Here is an 18563-nt window from a genome sequence, read left to right as displayed (position 1 = left end):
TACTTTACTAGATAAGTCGTTCAGGAACGCAATTTACTTCACTATAGATCAGTTGCTCAGGGAACTCAATTACTTTACTATATCTGGCATTCAAAACATACATTACCTTGTGCTTTTGTTCAAAGTACCTAATTACTTTGCTTTTTAATTTGTATCTTATTATTTTACTTGTTAATTTGCATCCAATTACTAGATCAGTTGTACGGGAAACGCAAGTACCTAATTTCTTCAGTTGTTCAAGAATACAGTTACTTTACTTAATCTGTTATTCGAGGCACGCGATTAAGCCTATCTTTCACTTGGAGTTGAATGAAATAGAACGAAGCTTTACATTTTAGTACAAAAACATTGCTTTGGCCATGCCAAACAATTAACAATAAAAACAGTTTTTATCCATAAAATGCATGTATGGTGTTCAAAAATGTAAACAAAAGAGGCAGTACATCGGAAGACAGTATTTAAGAGTACTCATTGTGACAGCAACGAAACACGAAAAATGTATCGATTCTGTGGGTCCTTCCTTTACCATAAGTGACAATGTTATTCTATTTTTCTAAATCATATCGAGCTAACAGCCAAACAAACAATAGCAAGACTTCGATCGTCCACAGAAACCTCGTTTACATCACGTTCTAAATGTTAGGCTTTAACACTGACACATGTTATACTTTCACTTCTATTTACTTGGCGTTCTTTCTTTCCTTTTGAAGACAGTGTTAAGATCGAATCAGATTGGATGTACCACGTACTTTGCTAGTATTTAATTTGAATAAGATAAAGCAAGGGGGGCAATATTAAGTTTAGTGGTAAAGTTCCCTCTGACGATATTTTTCGAAGTTTTTTTTTGTACATTTCAGGCGATATTTGTTCAAAACAAAGAGTAAAAACTTTGTGCATAATTTTATAATTTGGCGTGTTCACAGTTTTCGGTAGTTAAAAGACGTTTTTTAAATTTATTAACATAAAAAATCATCGTTTCATAGCTAGCAGATTTTTAAAAAGCAGTTTTCTTTAAAAGAGATCCTTAACGTCTCTTCAATGGCTTTAAATAATAAGAAAATTTATATAATTATGACAAAATCCTCCTTATATGCAAGCATTACAGGCCCGCAAGTTGGTTGCAATTTAGCGTGATTTTTGTTACGCTTTTTCAAGAACAAGGGCAATAACTCATACTTTATATTTTTTCTTATTTTTGGGGTTCAACCTTCAGTAATAATAAAGAATTACACAAAGTTTTGTCAAAATCTGTAAATAATTGTGACTTCTGGAGAGTTTACAAGCAATTGTGGACGGACCGACGAATGGCCGGACGGACAATGTCGGACATGCATGGCACCATTATTAAGCTTCACATCTAATCAGGGAATTGAGAGTCCTGTTTCCTAATGAGAACGATTGGCCACCATAGATGTTATTAATATGGTGAATATATTAATATGGTGAATTTTGACAAATTAAAAGCTAAAATTCCACTTATCAAGACAAATTTCTAGAATTCATTTTCCTGTTTAAGAAAAAGAAGTCGCTACTCGTAATTCAATACTTCGTCATTGTCATATTATACAATTGTCTTTTTAAAACTAAATGATAACTTACTTAGAACCTAAAGCTACACTAGCTGTCAGTCAAATGTCACGTGATTAGGAAATTCTTAATGAATAAGTATCCCTCCTCAATTAAAATTAATTAACTTATGGCATTTATTCAAGATTATAATTTTTTTTTCTGTTTGTTAACAGATGCTGAGAAAAAAATCAAAATTCTGAATATTGAGCAAGTCATAGATTGATATTTGACAACGAAAAGAAGCCAAAATGAAGAAATTATATACAGATGAAGAAGGAAGGTAAGTCAGAAAGATTAAAAAAATCTGATTGTTTTTCTAGTATCAATAGAAATTACAGCTGTAATTCCCGAAATTTAAAAACCTATGTCCAATGATTAGAGATGTTGGAAAACTGACTTCGAAAATCTTTTTTTTTGCGTTTGAAATATTTCAAGACATGATATATATACGTATGTTTTGTTAAAAAGAAGCTGGAATCAATTAATATTTGGTTTTCTATTAAGCTTTATTAACATTTGCATTTGTTTTCTTTTTGCAGACCTCCTTATAAGGAGTTGGAACCCGAGACCAAAGATAATCGAGAAGTTCTGAGTAAATTTTCTGTTATTTTACTAAACATGGCATCATTTGGTCTCAATTTTATGACATTGTTGTTATCTGTAGAAGGTAAGCATAATGAGATTTTTATCGATGGCTAATTGTGTAAAAACACTGCTTAATTAATGATGTTTGTACAGCATGTAGCATCAATTTTCATCAGTTTCCAGTTCTATTCATCTCTGTTCTAAAAAAATGTTTATCATCAAGGTCTATATAACCTGTTTAGGTCTTTATCTTTGTCCTATTCAAATGTTTATCTAAAAGTTATTTTCTCCCTCCTATTTTAAAGTTCTTTATCCCTGTCCTATAAAATCCAATCCAAATTCTTTATCTGCAAGTCCTATTTTAAAGTTCTTTATCCCTGTCCTATTAATTCTTTATCTGCAAGTCCTATTTTAAAGTTCTTTATCCCTGTCCTATTAATTCTTTATCTGCAAGTTCTATTTTAAATTTCTTTATCCCTGTCCTATTAATTGTTTATCTGCAAGTTCTATTTTAAAGATCTTTATCCCCGTTCTTTTAATTGTTTATCTGCAAGTTCTATTTTAAGGTTCTTTATCCCTGTCCTATTAATTGTTTATCTATTTTGAGATTCTTTATCTTTATGTCAAATTCTATTCTACGTTCTATTTTAAGGTTCTTTATTCCTATTTTAGATTCTATTCTACGTTCTATTTTGAGATTCTTTATCCCTATTTCAAATTCTATTCTACTTTCTATTTTGAGATTCTTTATCCCTATTTCAAATTCTATTCTACGTTCTATTTTGAGATTCTTTATCCCTATTTCAAATTCTATTCTACGTTCTATTTTGAGATTCTTTATCCCTATTTCAAATTCTATTCTACGTTCTATTTTGAGATTCTTTATCCCTATTTCAAATACTATTCTACGTTCTATTTTGAGATTCTTTATCCCTATTTCAAATTCTATTCTACGACCTATTTTGAGATTCTTTATCCCTATTTCAAATTCTATTCTACGGTTTATTTTGAGATTCTTTATCCCTATTTCAAATTCTATTCTACGGTTTATTTTGAGATTCTTTATCCCTATTTCAATGTTTATTAACAAGTTCTATTTTAGTGCTACTTAAGGTTCTTTATCCTTGTCCTATTAATTGTTTATCTATTTTGAGATTCTTTATCTTTATGTCAAATTCTATTCTACGTTCTATTTTAAGATTCTTTATCCCTATTTCAAATTCTATTCTACGTTCTATTTTGAGATTCTTTATCTTTATGTCAAATTCTATTCTACGTTCTATTTTAAGGTTCTTTATTCCTCTTTTAGATTCTATTCTACGTTCTATTTTGAGATTCTTTATCCCTATTTCAAATTCTATTCTACGATCTATTTTGAGATTCTTTATCCCTATTTCAAATACTATTCTACGTTCTATTTTGAGATTCTTTATCCCTATTTCAAATTCTATTCTACGTTCTATTTTGAGATTCTTTATCCCCATTTCAAATACTATTCTACGTTCTATTTTGAGATTCTTTATCCCTATTTCAAATTCTATTCTACGTTCTATTTTGAGATTCTTTATCCCTATTTCAAATTCTATTCTACGATCTATTTTGAGATTCTTTATCCCTATTTCAATGTTTATTAACAAGTTCTATTTTAGTGCTACTTAAATGTTCAGTATCCTGTTCGATAAACAAGTTCTATTCAACGTTCAAATACGGTCTTATAAAACGTTTATCCTAATTCAAATCTCTGTTTCCAAATTCGATTGAAAGTATTTAAGGTTCTATTTGAAGACAATTTCTGGAAGCGATCTTTAATTCTGAATACCACTCATCAAACAAAATCTACATAAAACCAGACAGGCTTTTAAAATTAGAGAAATGACTAGGAATTACTATTAACTAGGGTCATTAGAGTATTGAACGAATCCAGGGTTCATTCCAATCATAGGTCATTAATGGTTACTTCCTCTTCAAATTGTATCATAGACGTGAGATGAAGACTTGAAACTCCTTCAATCAAATTACTTTGAGAACCTGACAATTTAAAGGGGTACTGCCTGAGATTTTCACCCTAAAGTTTCCTTTACAAATGTAATTTTTTTAATGATTTCTTAATAGTGCAGTCATTTTCTCAAGTCGTTTTCCACTATGTCGCGATAATCACGTGCGGATCATGCACCTGAAGTTAAATGAATATGATTACAGACAGATAAAATATCGGCGACAAATATCAAACTTATTGATAATAATAATCATGGCGACATATATCAAACTTATTAATAATAATAATCATGGCGACATATATCAAACTTATTGATAATAATAATCATGGCGACAAATATCAAACTTATTAATGATAATAATCATGGCGACATATATCAAACTTATTAATAATAATAATCATGGCGACAATTATCAAACTTATTAATAATAATAATCATGGCGACAAATATCAAACTTATTAATAATAATAATCATGGCGACAATTATCAAACTTATTAATAGTAATAATCATGTCCACAACGTAATAATTTTGTCGTGGATGTGCTCGAGATTTTACTCAAGATTCGAGTCACCGACTATAATCCTTGAGGCCGATAAGAGTCAGTACGTTCCAGATTAGGCCTACCCGTCCTTCGACGGTGTTGTTTGTAAAGTTATTTAACAAAAGCTGTCTGATCACAGAGCTAGAGTTCACTATGTTCCCCTTGAGGATAAACAGAATCGTGATGGGAAACAACTGAACAATTGATTGATTCGATCTAGTCTCGAGGGAGATGCCAACTTGAAGTCCATGCCAATAAACATGCAATTATACATAAGGTTCCGGACAGTTTGCCAAGGGTTTGTTGGAGATTGCCAATGGAAGATAGCTTATACACGAGGGATTGTAACGTTTTCACGATTACTTTGCTTATTCTTAATGGAATACAACCTCAATCAATTAAAATCTTAAAATACTCAAGGGCTTCACCTAAATACCTGTATAATATAAAATTATTGCGGCAATTTACTGCCAGCGTATTTCTGAATACTTCCAAGCTAAGGAGATAATATTATCTCGTTTGACATAATTTTGTCACATTTAAATATGATGAAATATGGCTCACTCACTTACCGCTTAATGATAGTCATGCTTATTATGGAAATTTCAACAAATAAACTTTCATCTCAATATGCATTATGTAGAGTCTTATGATAGAACTCCAGATAAAATTTTGATTTACCCGAAAAATAATTCTTAAATAAACTGTTTTTCATTATATAGCGTCATGCATTTAAAAGAGAAATTTAGATTGAACCGACCTGAATGACAAACTTCCTTGCAGAAGGGTACAATTTATTTTTGCTTCACAGTTTTTTTCTTCTGATACAATCTATTATAGCTATATTGTTATTATTATTTTTCAGTGATCCCAGCTCAAATTCAGGCCTTGGTTGGAGATGCTTCTAAAGGAAGTTGTTTTGGTGCTTTGGTTGCTGGTGGTTCAGGTAAGTCATACCATCTTGATGTGTGATGAAAATATTCACTCCTAAGACATCATTTTCATTGTACCGAAATAATAACTAAGTTTTGTATGATCCTCTGTTTTTGATAGAATTAATATGGATAGAGCTTTTCTGTTCGCTGTAACTGTTAGCATTGTCTTCGGTCCTGTTTAGTATAATATTCACTTATTTGAAAATCGAACCAGACGAAATGGATGATAAATGAAAAGTGACTCAATATGACTCGAGGAGGTGGATTACGGGGGTTAGAAGTTTGACGCCTTGTAAATGGTCAGCATTATTAATAATTCACGTATAAATGTTACTATAAATGTTCAGTCACACTAATAATCGACTATATTTTCCTGATATACTTTTAAGTGTTTATTCTCCTCCCACTCTTTCTACCTTTTACGTCATACTTTGATACATTCTTGAGCTCAAATCGTCTATTGAGCTCAACTCGTCTGTAATGCGTATTCAGACAGTTATCCATTAATGCAGTGTGAGAGCAAACATGCAGGCTCGGGTCGTCAGATCAAGGCCGAAGCACGACAAGTTAATGCGAGGCAAAGTGGGTGGATTTTAAATATATAATTGGAAGAAACGTCTTATTTCCGGGCATCTAGCCCGTCGGCGATTTTTCACACATATGTGATTTTTCAGTCGTCGATGCGTTTAGCGCATCCATCTTTTGATCAATTAGGGTCTTATGTGACCGTCCTATCCTATAAGGTCAGAAAGCGCCAGGCTAGCTTGGGCAGATCGTTGACCAGAGATTAGGAAGTTATTGACAACCTGGACAATGTATGGCTATATATACATCTATATTACACGAACATCTGTTCCCGCTTGGAATTTGTATTTCATTTATCAATCTTCTTGTATAAAATATACATTAACTTAGTTATGTTATCAAGATGATATCGATCACTTACGTTCCGTGTGATCGCACCTACTGTGGGTAAAACAAGAATGCAAAGTAGATGTCTATCAGTAGGGATATTTAAAGAAATCAATAATCAACAATAGTAAAGCGTAGCATAGAATCCCTAAAATTACAAGAGTAACAAATCAAAAATGACAAAATCAAAGCTTCCGCGTAAAATAACCCTACCCAAGAACGATATTTACTTTAAAAATCTACAAATCACTACTGATGCTCGTCTTTCCTTTAGATGTGACATGTTTATCAAATTTGATCCTGGTTTGGACAAGAAATTCTTTGAAATAACGGGCTTTTGACGCCAATAGACCTAAGCGATTCATAGACTTCGTCAATTTTCTTCTGCTTATAATACAGTCAATAATACTCAAACTCATTGATCTTTCAGCTGTGACGTTTTTTGTCAGCCCTATAGTTGGTATGATTAGTGATAGGTTGAGATTAAAGATGGGTAAAAGAAGACCAGTAATGATGATTGGTACTATATTTAGTTGGTAAGTTACTTCCGGTAGTATCATATTACAGACATGCAGCAGAAAATGTTCAGCTTTATGTAGCTTGTATCGTTCAATTTATGGACAATGTAGTAAACTTTGAAGTATTTTTTATAAGAGATAATAAGGAATAAACTAAAGATCCCGGTATACAATATAACTTCCTAAAGAAGTAAGCAAAGTCATTTGAAACGCTGTTGACAATACTAAGGATTTAATAGGATCATGGAGAAAAAAAATAGGATCATGGATCTGGTGATCTTTTTAACGTTTGTTTTTTTTTTCATTATAGTTTAGGACTCATTGGTATGGCGTTTAGTGCTCCACATGTTGACACGTAAGTAGACTTCCTTAATATACAAGAGCTCATCTAATGTCTTTGAACTTGTACCCCTGGATTATGTTTGAACCCGAGTGCTCTAATCCTGATGTCTTCTTCATGTAATCAGTATTAAAAAAGAATCAATAATTTCTGAATTCTAGTCAAACAAGACACCGGGACTGGATGTTTCAGTGAATTTTATGAAGGATGCGCATTATATTCGCAATTATACTCTATATGCGTTCTCTATTTTTTATTACTGTTCTTTGTGATTTCTGTTGTAGTGATAGTACCAGTGATGCACAAGTCAACAACACGGAGGTTGGTATTTCTTTGTTTCTCTTTTCCCATATACAATAACCCTTGCATTACGTATGTTCATGCTTTCTTTGCAGCATTTGCTAAAATATCTATAGCTGCAAGTGTCGAAAGTGTATGTTTCTAGAAAAAACACACAGGTTCAAAAAATCATATTGTTTGTTCAGTTCTGAATTCAACATGACATTATTCAATATCTATTCCAGTGTTACCGTGATCTGGTGTATGAAAGATGTCATGCCTATTATAATGGCAGTGCACCAAGTTTTATCCCTGAAAAGGGCAACCCAAAACCAGGCTCAGTATTATTAGTGTCTGAAACCAACATCAACAATCCACAACTTTTAAATAAATCAGGAAACTTAGGTATGTAGCTGCAAAAAAAGTCATGTCGTTTTGTTCAGGGTGTAATTTTGTTCTTAGAATTCTCGATTGACTACTGATGAACTTACCTTTGTCTTTAGTGTCCTTTTATGAAAATGTCTCTTAATGCGTGGGTATTTCTAACGTTGCAAGAGAATGAGTCTCCTTCAAAACCAAATAAATAGTCATAGAAGTCATTTGGTCACATGACGTTAATTCTCTAAATATGTCCTTGAGACATTCTAGCAGGTTCCACGCCAGAATAAAACATCATGTCCACCTAGATGAATCCAAAAGAATCTTAACGTTCTTTTTTTTCTATTTCAGCATTATACATTGTGTTCTTTTTGTTAGTTATATTATCACAATCTACTATTTCTGTATGTTTTAATGCCTTAGTGGCTGATAAGTCACATCCTTCACAACGAGGTAAGAAATCAAATATCTAACCGAGACTACTTAAACACTGTCTTATAGCAAAAAAACGTTGTGATTTGATCACTATATGGATAGAACTATACAATATGCAGTAGTAAGTAAATTAACATCAGGAAACCATTGGATCTCTGAATTTAAGGACGTATTCTTCTAATAATTCTTATGATATAGTGACTGGTCAGGTCTATAGGAGCTATGCTTTTATTAGGCAATGTTGGATTTTGGAAAGAAATCCTACTAATAATCAGTCTAATGTAGTGTCTGGAGAGGCTTCCATCTGCAAGTCATCCTGATCATCCAACGATCTTCTATTTTCCAGGTTTTAGTTCTGGTGTAATGGGAGCTATGATTTTATTAGGCAACGTTTCTGGTGCTGCAGTTGGCCTAAGTTTTTCAGTAAGTTTTATACCTAACATTTTCTGACTCGCAAAGCAAGTAATACACTTCTTCTTAGTTATACCAATAACTTGACCATTAATGAACAACCAATGAGTATCAATGTTGAGTAGTAGATACATTATGATCTTTGAACCACAGTTGACATCTAGTGAGTTCCCAATATAGAACTACACCAGATCGGTTAGCTCGTCTATCATAATCACCATCTGTTGATTGCATTGGTTCAGATGGTTGAGTCACCGCTCCTTCTTTTTCTATTTTTATTGATATGTCGATCATTGCAGTAGTAACTGTATTCTCAACATCGGAAGCTTCTCCTTCTTAGAAGCGTCTTCTTCTTCTCCCCCTCTTTCTTCTATTCTTATCGATGTCAACTTCTTGTATTACAGCATATAGGTGTACTTGGTATCTATGGCTGTATTATTGGTATGTTAATCATATCAGTAGCAGTTACTGTCATATCAACACCAGAAGCACCAGGCAAAGAAGATATACATTCCCATCCCTTAGGTAAGTCTCGGGCTGCTGTGTGAATTTCATCAAGGTTGATCCGCGTCTTAGATGGAATCATGTAACGAAAGGAGTACATTGTTCTGATAAAGGCATTTCAAACATAATGACTTATAAGGAAAACCGTGTATAGAACCGCCAGTGATACCATCACTACTTCCCCGATGCGATTTCTAATTTTGTAGATCAATCAAATTTACCTTGCTCTCCTCTATTTTAGATTGTAAATTGATATTTTGTGGTTTCTGGGAGCCATTGAAAGGTAGGTGACATTGTATTAATGCTAAATCATGCTAACAACATCAGCTGAAAGTAATCTTATTAGTGGACCAGAGCAATCTGCTGAACATAAAGAGTTCCTGATATTGGATGATTTTTCAAAAGATAGACCAGTTCAGTTTGTACATTTTCAAATGTTTTTCTAGTTTTTTTTAACTAGCCTAAGAAGGAAATCAATCGGGACCAGAAAATGATGTCGGATTACGCAGAATGTCGGAATTCTCGGGTGTCGGATATCACAGAGTACACTGTATTTAACAATGGCGACGAGGCAAATTGGCAATTAGCTTACTCATTTCAAACACGTCTTTAACTCATTGAATATAATTCTGGTACTGTTCCTTCAATCATTTGTTATTAACTCTTATTTCAGAACATGATTTTAGATGGGTGTTCTTTACTAGGTTTTTAATGCAACAAGGTGTTTCAACGATAACAGGGTAAGTTGTTACTGTAAAAAGCATGGTCACCTAGACAATAATTGTCGTTATATATACAGTGGCGGAGCCAAAGGGGGGGGGGGGGCAGAGGGGGCAGCCGCCCCCCCTCGCAGCCCCGAAAGCAAGTTCCCCCCCTCAGACATAAACCTGGCTCCGCCACTGTATATATCCCCATTCCCCCCTAGCAATTGTCTTAAACATGAATGTCCAGTCCACTTTTCACACATTCGGCCACTTTATCATCGAGGTGGCACAGTACAAATTTTGTACTTCAAGGGAGGTAACTTGCTCATAAAACTGCAAAAATAGGTCAATATGCTTTGAAATTGTAACCTAATACACTCTAATGTGTTTTTAATTATTATATTTTTCTATAGGTTTTTAGAGTATTGGTTAGACGACATGGTTCAGTTACCAAATTGTTGGACAGCAGCTACATCTGTAGCGGTCATGTTACTGCCTCTTTTCTTTGCTGCAGCCTTCAGGTACGTCTTAAAGCTTAACGTCACCTATTATGTCTATCAACATGATTTTACATCTTCAAAGATCCGAACGTAAACCACTATTGGTAACCAGATCTTTATCAGCTCAGAGACCTGTCATTAATCAGTTACTGAAATTGGATATACCAACCTGTTCAAGTGGTGTTCTCTTACAATAACATACTGCCTCCAGCGAAGAGTAATTAGTTCTTGTCTATAACAGTAAACGCTTTACGATCATTTCACATTACATATCAGGATACATTCCTGAAGAAAACAGTATAGACCTTTTATTTATATTACAGTTCCGTTATATTTGGCGTACTGTCTGATAGAAAGGGAAAGAGGAAAATTTTTGTAACAGCCGGCGGTAAGTACTTTATGAATATATAATGCCTTTGAAGCGCACAATCTGCAGAATAGTTAATCTTTCTTTCAAAGTAATTGTTTTGAGCCTTGATGTGTGATAAACTGAAATCTGTTGCCAAAGAACTTCCTAAGCTTTGCGTCAGTTGAGGAGTTTGTTTTATATAAAAATTGTATGCAGGTGGTCATTGTGTTGTATCTTCAGATTTAGTTCGGGCTATTTTTTATATGAACCTTTATTTTATTTTTAGCAATTCTATTAGCAATAGCATCTCTTACTGATACTTTTATGACTGGAGATTTTGGTTTCTATGTAGCTGTTATAATGGCATTTGTTTTCGGTAAGTTTAAATCTCGAATTTACATACTGTTCATGCACTGTCCTGTGCACCATTGATTTCCAGCGACTTGTTCAACAACGTCAAAAGACGTTTAGCATTGCACATCTTGAGAGGCAATTAAGCCTGTATTTGGTGAGATCCTGGTTGACGCCTCAATTGGTGAACGGCATGTATTGTGGAGTCATTTAGTAGTTGCGATCCAAACCCGCAAAACCCAATCTCCAAAAGACAAGACATAGTTAACAGAAACTACTGATATGATGAAGTATTTCATAATGAAAGTGGTATCAGGTGTCCAGAAGATTAACTTAATATTATGATAATGATATATTATTCTGATATTTTCAGGAATAGGATTTGGTGCTTTCACAAGTGTGGATTTCGCCTTGGTCATGGACGTTCTACCGGATGAAAAGGACAATGCAAAAGACTTGGCGGTCTGGCATTTAGCCCTTATCTTACCGCAAACTCTCGCCACCCCAATCGGCGGAGTCATCTTAGATGTGTTCGAAAAAGTTAATTGTGAAATCGGACTTGGATATATAATTCTATTCCTCGTAACAACCGTCTATTTCATTCTGAGCGGCTGCTTTGTGTTCAAAATCCGAAATGCCAAATAACAAGAAAACCAAATAAGGTGTTGTTGACAGATACAAAACCGTTGTACAACACCAATATTCCATCATCTTTCTGTGATTTAAAAACAAAACAAAAACAACTATTTATTACCAATGGTGTGATTGTATTATGCAAAATGATTGACTACATTCTTTAATGTTTTGTGATATCCAGAATGAACTACAGGATCTTCTCATATCAATCCGTTTGTTCTTATCGCACATATCCTGATCATGTCTTTTATTCCAAAGTTATATTTAAAAACCTTAGACTAAATACCAGCACTCTTGACACCTTTAACGTCAAAACAGAATGGATGTAGTTACAGTGATGGGCTTCGATACGTTTAGTGCTGTTCCTCGGAGGACCATTGTATATCGCGTTATCACAGTTTTTTATGGTAGATTTCTGGTCATCATTAATTGCAAAGAGTCTCGATAATGAGATGTTAGTGTTCCGACCCGAGACTCGGGTTCAATAGGCTACATATCGAATGCGATCCTTGTGGAAACAAAAATCACGTGAAAACCTAAAAATGAGATACATGTACTAGTTAAGGGTGCCGACTCCGGCTCAATGAGGAATACAAATCGAATGCAATCCTTGTGAAAACGAAAATAGCTCGAAAACCTGTGGTGAAATGTCAAAATAAAGAGGTTCGCCCAAGATGACACAAGAATTCGTTCCATTCCTTACCTAGGTAGATTCGGCTTAACGGAAACTGCCGAGAGTTGCCGAATGATGAAAAAAAAACTGTACCTGAAAGGTCACATATATTTACAACGTAAAGCAGACGTATATATTTCATTGGTGCAAATTGGTCTCATTTCAACATCAGGGATTGGTGTATATCGTTCATCTTCGCATATCCATGACACTCATCAATATTGGTCTCAAAAGTTAAGGCAGCCGATTTAATGGATTTGTTGGCGGGAAATTTCATTACATTAGAGTTATTTCCCCTTTCTTGAAGTTCATATTCGATCCACTATATAATTTCTTCTGTAAACTTACAATACACAGCTGCCATTATCATTTTTTTTTCATATTTGAGAATAAGTATACGGTAACGAAAGCACATATCATACTTTTTGATTCCTTCTGCACAACTATACAAATGAATGTAACCAAAGTATATATTTTTGTAACCATTTTAACCGTATTTATGATTGTACCATTATATAGGGCCTATTTGGATTATCCATGACAGTATTATAGTGTGAATGCGCATGTCATACTTACTCCAGTAATTTTAAGGGGCATCAAGGCATAAGCTTACTGGCATATTGTACACAATATAATCTAAATGGCATATCGCATAGAATTTCGTATTGCTTTGAGTGGAGGTTATTTTGGCTTGTATTAGAAATGCTAAAAGCATATGTATTATGTAATGAAGGCTGCCATTTTGGTAAATGAAGTTACAGACTTGATATTTGTAGTTTCATTGCAACCCTAAATTTATTAGTCAGTCTAATTACAAATGGACCAAACTTTCGTTCCGTTTTTTTTATTAGCTTTTATTTTTAATATAGCCACTTCAGTTAGGGTCTAACCTTTTGACCTAACCCGATAAACACCGCGTCACTAACTACTAGCGCTGGGTAGGGTAGAAATTTGATTGGTTGAAGCAGACGTCATCGGGTTAATCAAAAGGTTGATTTGACAAACGGTCAAGAGGGCTGTCGTTAGACCCTAACTGAAATGGCTAAAAGTTATTAAAAAAGTTTGGTCTAAATCTAATTAGACTGTCTATCAGTTGAACAGTATTTAATCTTTAAATTTTCCTGTATCTTGAAAAGTCCATCACAAAGTTATTGAAATATTTTATTTATTTATTGTTGTTTTCCTTTGTTAAAGTATTGCCGATTGTATAATTGCCGCTCGTTAATAGCGAGATAAACCCTACCATTTTGGAATTACATGTACGTTCCACTTCCTTCCAAAAATATTGACCTACAGCGATATAATTATGTACTAAAATATGGATTTTGCGCTTTTGATTTCAATCTCAGACCACTGTCAAGCATTCTAAATAACTTGCTTTAATACTATGATTTTCACTCTATTATCTTTACTTCTAATGGTTTTGGCCATTTTTTTTTTTATCTTGGATCGTTATACTTGATCACCCCTGCTTTCAGGCTTCTTCAAAACCTTTTCCCTAAAACCTTTAGCTTATTGAGATGACAATCCAAAATATTTTACATTACAAAACCATTGCGTAACGTCTTGATAACTAAACGCAGGGCTTGCAGTGGAAGTGAATGTGGAATATATGTTTCTTAATTGCTCACATAAATTAATACTGAGTTTGGTTTTTAAATGTCTTGCTTATTGGTGGTTGTACTGGAACCGTTGACGCTTAGCACAATCATAGAAGTATAATATTATTACAGTTCTATGGCACAATGTACATGCAGAAAATTACAACTTACGTTACGTTTAATTTTACAATGAAGTGGTGATATTATTTATATTTTAGTGTGATAGATAATTCATGATCAAATTTTGTGTATATTATAAGGAATACTTGTGTAAATAAATGAAATTATAGAATTAATTTTTGGGGTTTTTTTCAATGACAATATTAAATTCTCCATTTTGTAAGGTAAAAAAAGTGGGACGCGATACCTCTACTTCGTCCCTTTACGTGTGGAATCTGTAGTGGACGGAACATATTCTTGCATTAGGCATGGTCGGAATAAGGGTAGGGTCGAGATTCTCCAAACTGCTTTATAGATATTTATCTCGGTCTCCATTCTCTCGATATAGAGCCATTTTGCTTTCAATAAGTGAGATTAAGAAAGCACAATAATTATAAACATCTCATCTTATGTGTTGGATATAATCGTAATATAATATAACCTTTTGAATTCAAAGTTCTCATAGATTAGAAAGAACAACTACTTGTTATTTTATTTTCCCAAAAGACCAGATCGAACATTAAGATGATGGTTTATCCATGGTAAATATTTATTAACTCGCGTATAAATACCAGGCCATTTGGGTTCAGCACAACCGTAACCCCAGCTTGATATTCCTGAAAGTAAAATATAAAGTCAATCCTGGCAATTACGTCATAATCACAATCGACCTTTTACTAATAGGATTACTTATACCCAGTGCAGTAACAAAGAACCCTGGGTATCTATTAGGCCGGCAGCTATGTGGTAAGTCCAAAAGGTCTGACGCCTTCATAATGAAGACATTTAACATCAAGCATTCTGTGCCTTACCTAGGCACAGTCCTACAATGATCTCCAAAACACATGTAAGGTTAGTGATTCACGTGAGTGCCCCCTTCGGTGCATTGCCCCAGTTTTCATCTCAATATAAAAAATAGAAAATAGAAATTCATTATTTTATGACCATAATCAAATCGGACTTGATTCTACCCACTTACCATGTACCTGCCATTCTGAATTTCTTCGACATACTAGAGGCGAGCCACTATCTCCCTAAAACACATAATAGTTAATGATTAAGAAATCAAGACGGTCCGATTAAGTAGGGAAGCGAATCCTGCACATAACAGGCAACCGATCTAGTAGAGAGCTAAAGGGAAAAACGTGTGTTCCTTACATCGCATTAAAAGATTTATTTTTTAGCAGTTTGCATTCATAGCAACTTTTAAGTCATTCTTGGTAGAAGAGTTCAAAATCTCTCACAAACACGTTCGTTTTGTTTTTGGCTGCCTTGATCTGTATTTCTATCAGATTGTACAGCAGGATTTTAATATATCAACCTACCGTACAAGCATCTTTACCACCTTGCGCATAACCAGCACAGAATGACGAATTAGGTTTGAAAAAATTTCCATACCAATCTACTTGAGAACATTTATCTTCAGCTATTATTGGTAGTTTCACTTGGTTCAGTCGGTCACTATCACCTGTGCCTGCAATATGATGAAACTGGTAAAACTTTCCACATGGATTATTGACAAAATTGGTTAAAAAAGCCATAATTCAACAATGGCCAGAAAAATTATTGCTGTGCTTGAAATTTTCTGACTGAAAACACTTTGAACTGCCTGTTTTCGGGCACTCTGTTCTATTGTGTAGGAAACGACATTATTATTATTACCATGAGTGTCTCCGTATCCAGCAAGGTAGCATGGTGTTCCGACTTCTAGCGTGTCGTTTTCAGACGGTAGACAGATGGGACGAATATAGTTAGAGAATTTGATCTCTGATTTCAACATCACCAAAGCTATATCATTTTCCACACTAAACTCATCATAGTCTTTATACATCATGATACTCTCAATCTGGTACATCCTTTTAGAATACTCAAACGTGTTCTGTTTTATTCCACCAGCAGTAACTGTCCATCTAGTTGGGTCTTGACTCAATTTACTGGAAGAGTAAAGAGTCTGTGTTAAACAGTTGAAGGAGACACAAACCAAAAAGAAATGGGATAAGGAAAGTGAAATGTTGTCCCAATCAATAGCTGAACCAAAGAACGTAGTGGTATGTGTACGAAGAGAGTGAATGAGTTGTGTCTGGGTTTGATTTCCAGCCACTCATCCAAATAAGAATGACGATTTGTTTTGCATGTTTTCGAAATGTCTGACGTGTTTACTGACGTGTATACTGACGGGTGTGACGTGTTTACTGACGTACTGACGTGCGACGTAGACTTGTCAGACACTGAAAAGCATGCACAGCTGTTTATTTTTTCAATTTTCTTGCATTTTGGGGGAACATTTTAGTACCCATCACCTTTCACATCTCAAGGAAAGTTAGCTAAAGTTTTCAGTATGTTTCTTTCAAGAATAGGCCAAGATACATATAATTGCATACTTCATTTGGCGACAATCTTTCAGCAGACGTTTCTTGATGTCCGCAGCACTAATGCGACAGAAGAATTTCGTTAAATGAACTAAAAGATCCTTACTCTTCAAAACAGTGAGCCGCTGTAATGATAACTCTTTCATTCAAGATAGCACCACCACATACCGGCATATTGACTTCTAATAACATTACCTGTTGAAATACCAATTATAACAACTATTTATACATGTACATATATTACGTTTTTTAGCCTTTTCTGATGTTTCAAGGACATTGCAGATTCTTGCGACATTTGAATCTTGAATTCACAATGTGTTATCTGTTGTCTGTAGAAGTTTAATTACATTCCCAAACGTTCTTTGGAAAATCGAATTAGTATCAATATAAACTTTTAATATAAACTAACAATAGATAGTGAACCTAAACAAACCATGTAATCTCTTTAGAACGTGTGGACTAAAGCAATACTATTTAAAAAAAATTACATTTATGTATTATTGTATCAAATAAACTATTTATTGTACAATTTATATCTGATAAGGTTATTCAATCTATTTACGAAGGGCATAAAATAGTTTCAATGCTAACCGAAGCACAACTACCAACTAACTACCACTGAGGGTCTCTGTCACATGATCCCTTGTTATGGTAGCTTGTGGTATCTTAGATCAATTACTTACCGTCCAAGGCCAAGCACCGAGATGAGCAGCACGACCACCAACAACTCTTGCATCTTCATCACCAACTGGTTCAATGGCGGGTGAACCACACCTGACTGGACCGCCATCCACTTCGTTTGAAAAACGAACATCATCGTGAACACATAAGTTTTTACCGCTGTCACCCCAAATCATAGCTGGAGTTAGTTCGACAAATCTGGTCGTACCCGATCCTCGGACGCAACATACGGATGAGATATCAAACCTAAACTTGACCTTATCCCATCCGTCTATCACGTCAAATGAATGGATAGGACCAGCGTTGTCGGATTAGCAATAAATCATGAGAAGACCATTTTGCAAGATTTCATTTGTCACAATAAGATATATGACTCGGGCAATATTTGTCTCTTTTTTGAATATACTACCAGTTCTCTTTCTTTCACTTTCAGCAGCTCAGAGAGTTTCTTTACATGTGAGATATAGGCAGATTTCAAATTATTATTACCTTAAGCTGATCCCAAACTCAAATTTAAGCCTTATCCTTAGGTTTATAATAGTTTAACCCTTACCTTGGTAGTGATAAAACACTAGGAATAGCACAAATACTGTTGAAATCTTCATATCAGGTAGAGACTTGGTCGTGAAAGGACCATCTGTTGTCTGAGTTACATGGTCATGTTTATGATAAGAATGACATGTTTTACAACAATCCTTCCTTTAACTTGGTTGTTATGTTATCTGGATTTGTCAAATATTTTAAGAATGTACAACCTATCTACTCGATTTAACATTAACTCTCGTTCGAGATAAATTGAAATTATATGGTTAATTGAGTGGTTATTTCCCCTTATTTACAGACATTTATCTGTGCCCAAGATATAAGTAATCTCCATAATATTTTTTTCTACGGTACACAGATAGTGTGCATAGAAAAAACGGTGCACGGTTACTTGGTCACACGAAATTTGGTCACCGGAAATATAGTCACAGTGATACGGACACAAGGTAGTAGGGTCACAGTAATACGGAAACAAGGTAGTAGGGTCACAGTAATACGGGCACGAGGTATTAGGGTCACAGTAATACGGGCACGAGGTATATAGGGTCACAGTAATATGGACACAAGGTATATTGATCACAGTAATATGGG

The 18563-nt window shown here is 34.4% G+C and overlaps 2 protein-coding genes across 2 annotated transcripts; one reads left to right on the top strand and one right to left on the bottom strand.

The window, feature by feature from the left end:
- Positions 1–1817: 1817 nt before the first annotated feature.
- LOTGIDRAFT_237186 (hypothetical protein) lies at positions 1818–11955 on the top strand (the record flags this gene model as incomplete). Its single annotated transcript, XM_009069041.1, has 16 exons — positions 1818–1849; positions 2109–2236; positions 5560–5640; positions 6972–7077; positions 7370–7414; positions 7684–7720; positions 7924–8083; positions 8408–8509; positions 8838–8914; positions 9307–9427; positions 9648–9689; positions 10080–10146; positions 10524–10631; positions 10934–10998; positions 11246–11335; positions 11684–11955. The coding sequence occupies 16 exons, from the start codon at positions 1818–1820 to the stop codon at positions 11953–11955; spliced, it is 1533 nt and encodes a 510-aa protein (XP_009067289.1).
- Positions 11956–14901: 2946 nt separating this feature from the next.
- Positions 14902–17521, bottom strand: LOTGIDRAFT_84942 (hypothetical protein; the record flags this gene model as incomplete). Its single annotated transcript, XM_009069040.1, has 6 exons — positions 14902–14996; positions 15359–15413; positions 15705–15847; positions 16042–16304; positions 16855–16943; positions 17432–17521. Coding segments are annotated over 6 exons (735 nt in total), but the record flags the coding sequence as incomplete, so codon positions are not given.
- Between the last annotated feature and the right edge of the window lie 1042 nt (positions 17522–18563).

The sequence above is a fragment of the Lottia gigantea genome (genome assembly GCF_000327385.1).
Source record: "Lottia gigantea unplaced genomic scaffold LOTGIsca_98, whole genome shotgun sequence".
In the NCBI taxonomy this organism is placed as follows: Eukaryota; Metazoa; Mollusca; class Gastropoda; family Lottiidae; genus Lottia; species Lottia gigantea.
This window is presented reverse-complemented; position numbering and strand designations above follow the sequence as displayed.